The 8,407-nt window shown below is 38.7% G+C and overlaps 1 protein-coding gene across 1 annotated transcript in view; it reads left to right on the top strand.

The window, feature by feature from the left end:
* Nucleotides 1-5,358: 5,358 nt before the first annotated feature.
* kcnip1b (Kv channel interacting protein 1 b) overlaps nucleotides 5,359-8,407 on the top strand; it is a 30,376-nt gene continuing 27,327 nt past the window's right edge. The window contains exon 1 of the mRNA XM_020599057.1: nucleotides 5,359-6,199. Within this exon, the coding sequence (XP_020454713.1) occupies nucleotides 6,112-6,199 (88 nt within the window). The 5' untranslated portion in view covers nucleotides 5,359-6,111. The remainder of the gene's footprint in view (nucleotides 6,200-8,407) is intronic.

Genomic DNA, 8,407 nt, shown 5'->3' on the forward strand with positions numbered 1-8,407 from the left:
ATATAAAACTGTAATTTTTTGGGAAGAATCAACAACAAGTGGGACACAATCATGAAGTAGAACGAAATTTATTGGATATTTCAAACGTTTTAACAAATAAAACACTGAAAAATTGGGCGTGCAAAATTATTCAGCCCCCTTAAGTTAATACTTTGTAGCGCCACCTTTTGCTGCGATTACAGCTGTAAGTCGCTTGGGGTATGTCTCTATCAGTTTTGCACATCAAGAGACTGAAATTTTTGCCCATTCCGCCTTGCAAAACAGCTCGAGCTCAGTGAGATTGGATGGAGAGCGTTTGTGAACAGCAGTTTTCAGTTCTTTCCACAGATTCTCGATTGGATTCAGGTCTGGACTTTGACATAGCCATTCTAACACCTGGATATGTTTATTTGTGAACCATTCCATTGTAGATTTTGCTTTATGTTTTGGATCATTGTCTTGTTGGAAGACAAATCTCCGTCCCAGTCTCAGGTCTGTTGCAGACTCCATCAGGTTTCCTTCCAGAATGGTCCTGTATTTGGCTCCATCCATCTTCCCATCAATTTTAACCATCTTCCCTGCCCCTGCTGAAGAAAAGCAGGCCCAAACCACGATGCTGCCACCACCATGTTTGACAGTGGGGATGGTGTGTTCAGGGTGATGAGCTGTGTTGCTTTTACGCCAAACATAACGTTTTGCATTGTTGCCAAAAAGTTCGATTTTGGTTTCATCTGACCAGAGCACCTTCTTCCACATGTTTGGTGTGTCTCCCAGGTGGCTTGTGGCAAACTTTAAACGACACTTTTTATGGATATCTTTAAGAAATGGCTTTCTTCTTGCCACTCTTCCATAAAGGCCAGATTTGTGCAGTATACGACTGATTGTTGTCCTATGGACAGAGTCTCCCACCTCAGCTGTAGATCTCTGCAGTTCATCCAGAGTGATCATGGGCCTCTTGGCTGCATCTCTGATCAGTCTTCTCCTTGTATGAGCTGAAAGTTTAGAGGGACGGCCAGGTCTTGGTAGATTTGCAGTGGTCTGATACTCCTTCCATTTCAATATTATCGCTTGCACAGTGCTCCTTGGGATGTTTAAAGCTTGGGAAATCTTTTTGTATCCAAATCCGGCTTTAAACTTCTCCACAACAGTATCTCGGACCTGCCTGGTGTGTTCCTTGTTCTTCATGATGCTCTCTGCGCTTTAAACAGACCTCTGAGACTATCACAGTGCAGGTGCATTTATACGGAGACTTGATTACACACAGGTGGATTCTATTTATCATCATTAGTCATTTAGGTCAACATTGGATCATTCAGAGATCCTCACTGAACTTCTGGAGAGAGTTTGCTGCACTGAAAGTAAAGGGGCTGAATAATTTTGCACGCCCAATTATTCAGTTTTTTATTTGTTAAAAAAGTTTGAAATATCCAATAAATTTCGTTCCACTTCATGATTGTGTCCCACTTGTTGTTGATTCTTCACAAAAAATTACAGTTTTATATCTTTATGTTTGAAGCCTGAAATGTGGCAAAAGGTCGCAAAGTTCAAGGGGGCCGAATACTTTTGCAAGGCACTGTATATGTTGTAGATCAACTTACACACTGCCAATAGAACATATCCCTCAACACAGTTCAGCAAGTAAGTAAGTTATTTTGCAGGGAAGCAAAAGAGGGAAATTTGTCTTAAATGGAATAACTTTGAAAGATAGTGACTTGACCTAGCTTAGTGGGATAATTGAAGTTATAGTACATTTGAGCCTTGGATGATCTTAGAGTGCATTTTTGCACAGAAAGAGGGCTGTGCACCAAGTACTTAGCTTCAGGCTAAGTGTGGCAACCGAGAAAGATTACATCAACTAAGACCTCTTCTCACTTACATATGGGCAGGTCAGTACTGTTTTAAGAACAACATAAAAAAATAATCCCCAACTTATCTTTAAATTTCACTTTACTTCACACTGGTTTAATTTGCAGGGGCCATAATGCAAGTGTTAAATGCAACTGCAAAACAACTTACTTACTTTTAGACTGCCATTCTAATGTTACATTGTGTTAGAGTTATTATGTTGCTGTATTTATTTTGTGCACTGATTTGTTTAAACCTTATCTGTCTTCACCTGCAGAGTTTGTCTGTTTACAAAGAAAACCCTCTTAATCTTGACTGGAATATTAAAAAAAATTATGACTTTCATATGACTGTTCATTAAATGGCAGAAGCCAAGATCCTTTACTTTTGAAATACATATACTGTACTGTTTTATGAGTCACAGCCAAAACGTTTCCATGTACAGTATACTGTATGTGTTGTTGTGTGTGGGTGTGAGCTTTTGCATGGGTCTAGTAATAAAGAAGCTATTGGCTTTGCCTCACACTAGAAATTTCAGCTCCACTGTTGTTAATTCTCATTGTTTCATGTGCAGATGACCACTAATCTCCTGCCTAGAGGTCCAGAAGAAGGTTTGTCTGAGCATGCTCAGTGTGTGGGCTTTGGAGACTTAACATCTGAGTGTGGCGAGCAATGCAGTGCCACTGCAGGGGTCAGCTGTGTGGCTGTCTGCATCCAGCAGCTGTTTTTATACCATACAGTGGAACTCTGCGGCTTCGCTCTCCAGAATCTTTGATTTTCAAAGCTGAGCAAGTCAATATTACTGAAAACATGTAGCTTATGCTTGAAGTCTTAAACAACCCATTCTTGTTGTTTCTTCTACTCCAAGACTTAGCTTCACTATGGCAACAATACTTTCCACAAACAAGAGCCAACATTGTTTTTTATAAGTTTATTTATTAATATCTTCATATCACCATGGACACTGGCATTTCATGTTTTCTTTCTCCTAGCCTTTTTTCTTTTGTGGCTCTGCTAGTGATATTTATCACAAACTGTATGTGGCACGGTATTGCTGCCAACATGATTTTAAAAAAAGCTGCTATTTTGAATGTTATGTGAAATCAAATTTCATTTTTTTTATCATGTGGGCAGCAATATGCTATCACAGTCAACTGCTAGCATGCAACCTGTTTTTAGGAATGTGAATTATGCTGTGCTTAGTTTCAGGTAGTTTACTGGGCTGCAATTTAATACCTGATGTAGTATGTAAAAGATTTGGGCCATGGTCTTGGTGAGGGGCTACATAAATAAGTGAACAGTGCCACAGAGAGAAGAACCCAGGAGTGATGCATGAAATTAGACTAGTGAACTATCAAGGTTATATGTGTGTTGATATTGCAGTCCCTGTTAATAGTCTCCACCGGGCAGATATTCTTATAATGAGTAGGCGGATGCAAGAGTGAATTAATATGCCAGCAAATTACATTCTGGATACACCAGGTGCCTTGCAACCAAGGTGGAAAGTAGTGTATTATATTTACTCATAAATCTTTGGGGTACAGCCTATACACAGCACAGAAATATACCGATATCTGCACAGCATAGACAGAAAATACATGGGCTTATCATTGAACCAACTCAAAAACCAATATTTGATGGCCTTGGTGCCTTGTGCTGTTGCTCTTTGTGTTCTTTGTTGCAGGTTGCAGTCTTGCAGTGAGGTGACTGAATAATCAGAAGTACCTGGTCATTGCTCTCAAGCCCATAAAACCTCACTGGCTTATGGTTTGGGGTGCTTGTCTATATGCCACGCACCATACTGTGTTTTGCATGGGTCTGGCTTTTGGTTTTCTTTAGCAACTACAACATGCACCCATTCTCATGCATTCACACGTTCCTTACACTACTTACACTGACTTCTACACCCCATTATCATTTTTTATTATGTATTTCAATCCAGCAGAGTGTTTCTCCTTCTTTTGTGGCCTATGAGTCAGTCATAATTTCATATACTGCATAAATACATTATAGTGGTACTTTTACTTGAGTAAAGCAACTTGGTGCTTCTTCCACAACTGCCTAGTAGCTACAAGAGAGCCATAGATTTTCATGGCTAAATAAGATGCTCTTACAAAGGCATAAAAAGCTTGTTCAGTAATGCTACCTGTTATTGCTTAATATAATTTGGAGACTGTTTCTATGTGAAAAACTGGTAATACAAATTACAAATGATCTTTTTAAGGCTGACAGGCAAATATTAAACACTGCACTGCCACATTTGACCTCATCCACAAGAGAGACTCAAAAATAGATTTAGAATGAAAAACATTTATTTTCCCTTTTTGTTATTTTATTAGTGTTTATAATTGAACTGTAATTACTCACATCTTGCACATACTTATCTTGTTCTAGACGTATGGCCAGCACTGTGCTATTATTTTTACCCTGACACTTTGAGGAAAGTCCTCCTCTCATGGGGCCTAAACAGGATTAGGTGGACAAGCACCTCAAGTCACTAAAGCTATGGTCTTCCTTTAGCTTTTTCTTAAACATGTGGCATTTAGAGTAGAGATACTATAGGATGCAGACCTTTGAAAATGCCATGCTGACTGTGACTGCATGGCGAAATAGACTATAAACATTAAAAATAGACAAGACAGAGGATGAGGGCTGGAAAAATAGATGAAGGAAGCGCTGCGTCATGCTCTCCCCAAGCATTTCCCCAGTTCAGTGGAGTGAGAGACAAAAAGCAAACTGCAGGCTTACATAACCTGTTTTAGAGTCATTTTGTCTCTGGGCAATTGCTTGCATATGTGTGAATGTGGCACCAACTTTTTGGCTGTGTTTCAAAAATGATAGCTTATCATTTCTAGTGGGTGCCTGATCACCAATTTGAAGGAGAGAATTGCTTTTCCATCCTTTTTATTTTTCAATTTGCTGTTGATTTATTTCCATAGATATAAATTTGATTTTACTTGACATATGCTAAAATGTATGCATTATATTGTAGAAAGAAATCTTGTTATCCCATACCCACCAGCACAGGTCTCCATCTTTTCATGTAAAAGGCAGAGACCTGATGAGTATGCATTATTATCCACAATACAACTTGAATGCCATATTGTTTCAGATAAAAAGTGAACATATTATTTCAAAGAAACTACCATCGGCATTTTTGTATGCTGAACAGTCAGGTTTTTTGAAAAGTTGTTTTGTATAGAAAAACATCAGAAATGTCAGTATAGCCCTAAATATTCGTTCAAAATTTACTGATTTAATACATATACTGTATTAGTGATGTTTTCACTAGTTGGGATATATTAAAGTGATAAATATTGTGTAATTACAGTAAAAGAGTCACCAACCATAAACTCTTTTTTTTCCTCTTTGTGCACCAGTATTTTTACAGAATCAAGCAACTGTGTAGACTCTAGGAAAAAAAAGGTAGGGAAAAAACAGTATTAGCCAGACTGAGAATGAGAACCCACAAATGAAAGACAAGAGGAGGAAGCTGAGAAGAGGGAGGGTGGGCTACTGGTGCAGTACAGATCTGCTGTGAGAGCCAGAGCAGAGCTCACCCACAGACCACAGCCACAGAGCTCCCACTGCAGTTCAGAGGAAAACCTCATACAGAAATCTATACTGGAAGAAGAAACTGCTACCTCACAAGACAAGAAGAAAACACTGATCAGGTAAATACAGAAGGGGGATCTCTGCTTTTTCTTCGCCCAACAGAACTTCCAGAGGACACAGCTCTTTGAATTCTACTTCGGGAGTCCATTTAACAATTTGTCTAACTCATTTTGCTTTCTGGAACACAACTTTGCGTTTTTAAAAGTTTGACATACCGGTCTGGATTTTTACCATCTGTCTCCTTTGGCAGTTCTGGCAACAACTGCCTCTGATTTTTTCCAACATAGTGTGTTTGTGTCTTTGGGTGTGTGACCCTCTCTTCTTGACTGACAGAGTGAAATGTACATGAGTGAACTAACAGGTCATCAGATGTAAGTGCACATATAAGTGAATGCAAATTGTTTTATTTTTTTAATCTACGCTACCAAAATTTAATTTTGCATGTGACTTATAGATCTCAGTTCTTATTTTTTCATCTTGAGTTGTCATATTACAAAAACTGCCGAGACAGATTTTTTATTTGCAATAAAGGATCACTTTTCACGCTACAGTAATACTACGAAAAGGGAAATTGCGCAGAAAGTTGCAAGCTCAAACCTTTATTGAGATATACTGGAGAAGTTTTTCCTCACTGAAGTCTCGGCACCGTCGAATACCGGTCTTCACCTCAGGATGGCTGGCTGTACCAGCCGCTGCAGGCAGGGGGTGCAAAAATTAATCCAGTCGCTGCAGAGATTGGTCTCAGGAACCCTGGTCAAAGGTACTGTGGCATATCATTCTAACAGTAATGCACTTGCATATTTCACTTACTATAAGTGAGCATTTACCCAGTTTTTGTCATGTGTACTACAATGTGTTTTGAATATCTTGAAAACTGTGCTAATATGATCTAGTGTTTTCATGCAATAATGTGTGAAAACCATTTTAGTGTCACAAGGAAAGATGAGAAAAATTTACACATAGCACAAGAGGCAACCCATGGTGCTTCACAAGGTACAGAGACATAAGCATAAAATCATTAGAAACAAGCAAACAAAGCAGTATGCATTAGGGGGCATGGTACCAATATGCACATGTAAAAAAAAAAAAAAAATCATTCAACAAATTATAAAAAGAAATTATCCAATGATCAAAAAGGCAGATGTATAAAACTCTAGATCAGATCACATAAGTTTGAATGCATTTATCTAAAAGCAATGGCAGATAGGTAGTTCTTTAGCCAATACGGTCTCAATTCTTACCTCCTCTGGCAATTTCCTCTGTAGTTCAGCAGTATAGAAGTTAAACGCAGTTTTAGTTTTAACTCTTGGAACAACCAGTAATCCTGAATTTAAGAGGCCCAACAGGCTTGTACCTGATATGTACAGTATTTAGGACCCTAATCATTTAATATTTATGGACAAGCAATAGGCCTGTTTTATAAAAGAATCTCTGACTGCAAGCTACTGATGTGCACCAACCTCAGTACTGAAAGGCACCTTCACATTTTTATCAGTACATTCAGTCGTTTTTAGTCAAATACCACTTTACTCACCATTATTGATTTCTGATGTACTGCAGCAGTGCCAAATAAACCAAAGTGCAGTCTGTTCATCATCAGCCATGTGTCCTTGAACACAACACTGACCTTGTTTTGCCATTTTAAGTCTGAGATTCCCTTTGAAAGTGACTATTTATTTTGACCTAGTATTGCAAGTTATTTTCCATATTCATTTCCTCCTAAATTTTACATTCCACACGTAGAACCACTTACGCATTTAGCTCTCGCACAGACACTGTCATAGGCAAACATGTCAGCAACATCACTGACATATGTTTGATTTCAATGCTGGTGAAGACACAAGGGGCAGGTGGAATATGTCAATCAGGTAGATAAAAATCAGAGGCTGTATATCATTAAATTCTATGAAGGCTGTTTAAATGAAAGGCTTTGCTGAATTTACCTATTTGACTTAGAAGGATTAGGCCTTTCAGACACATACAGCTATTCTTGTATCAAAATCATCACCCTCTAATTTTGGGGGTAAAGCTGGTTTATACAGTAAATGCTTGTACTTCTTAAACTACATATAGTCATCTTAAAGAACAGAATTAAGTGGTTGTATACAGTGTGTGTCACCTATAAACAAGCCATATGCAACACTTGCAATACACTCTCAGCCTCTTCTTGTGTTTGTCATCTTTGTGTTGGCAACCTGAGCTGCTCTCACTTTCAGAAATACCCCTGGTCTGATACAAATGTAAAATAAAACCTACACACAAATACTGTATAGAATACAGTATAAAGATATGTGTGCAAGTGTAGGCAGTGCTTCATTTACACTCCCATTGTTAGCCATGAACTTCAGGTCTATGCATATTATTTTTCAACTACTAGTTACTGTTGCTTACCGTCCATACATAAACATTTGGATAGTCTTACCGTTGGTGTAGCTCTAAATGATTTGCTAGCATATTCACCGCCACTGATTCATTACAAGACAATTCAGCAAACCTGACAGAGCAGCATCAGGCAACAATATCAACAGCTTCACCAACAGAACACTTGTATACCTTTGTGACCGGGCCAATATACAGGCCTAGGCAACTCGGACCGTAGTAACTTTTAGTAGTTCCCCAAGAATAACACCCCTCCTGTTTTCAGAGGTCAAACTCATGCAAACTTCCCCAGTACTGAGCTGCTACCCCCAGATAGATCTGCAAACACGGAGACGTTGGAGTTACTCACACAGATAAAACTTTGAGTCAAAGTATAATTTAACATTGAAAATGTTTTAAGAACCCTAACCCCAGCAGCTAAAATGCTACCTATAAGAAGAAGTCCCCCCCCCTCCTCTAAATACAGTGCAGAACAGGAATAAAATGGTCAGTCAACAGGTTACAAGGCACCATTAAATAAACACCACAAATCAATTAATCAACCAAATATAAGAGGGCCTTGCCTCCCTGTGCATAAAACCATTCACAC

This window comes from Monopterus albus, unplaced genomic scaffold (genome assembly GCF_001952655.1).
Source record: "Monopterus albus unplaced genomic scaffold, M_albus_1.0 scaffold39.1, whole genome shotgun sequence".
NCBI classification, from domain to species: Eukaryota; Metazoa; Chordata; class Actinopteri; order Synbranchiformes; family Synbranchidae; genus Monopterus; species Monopterus albus.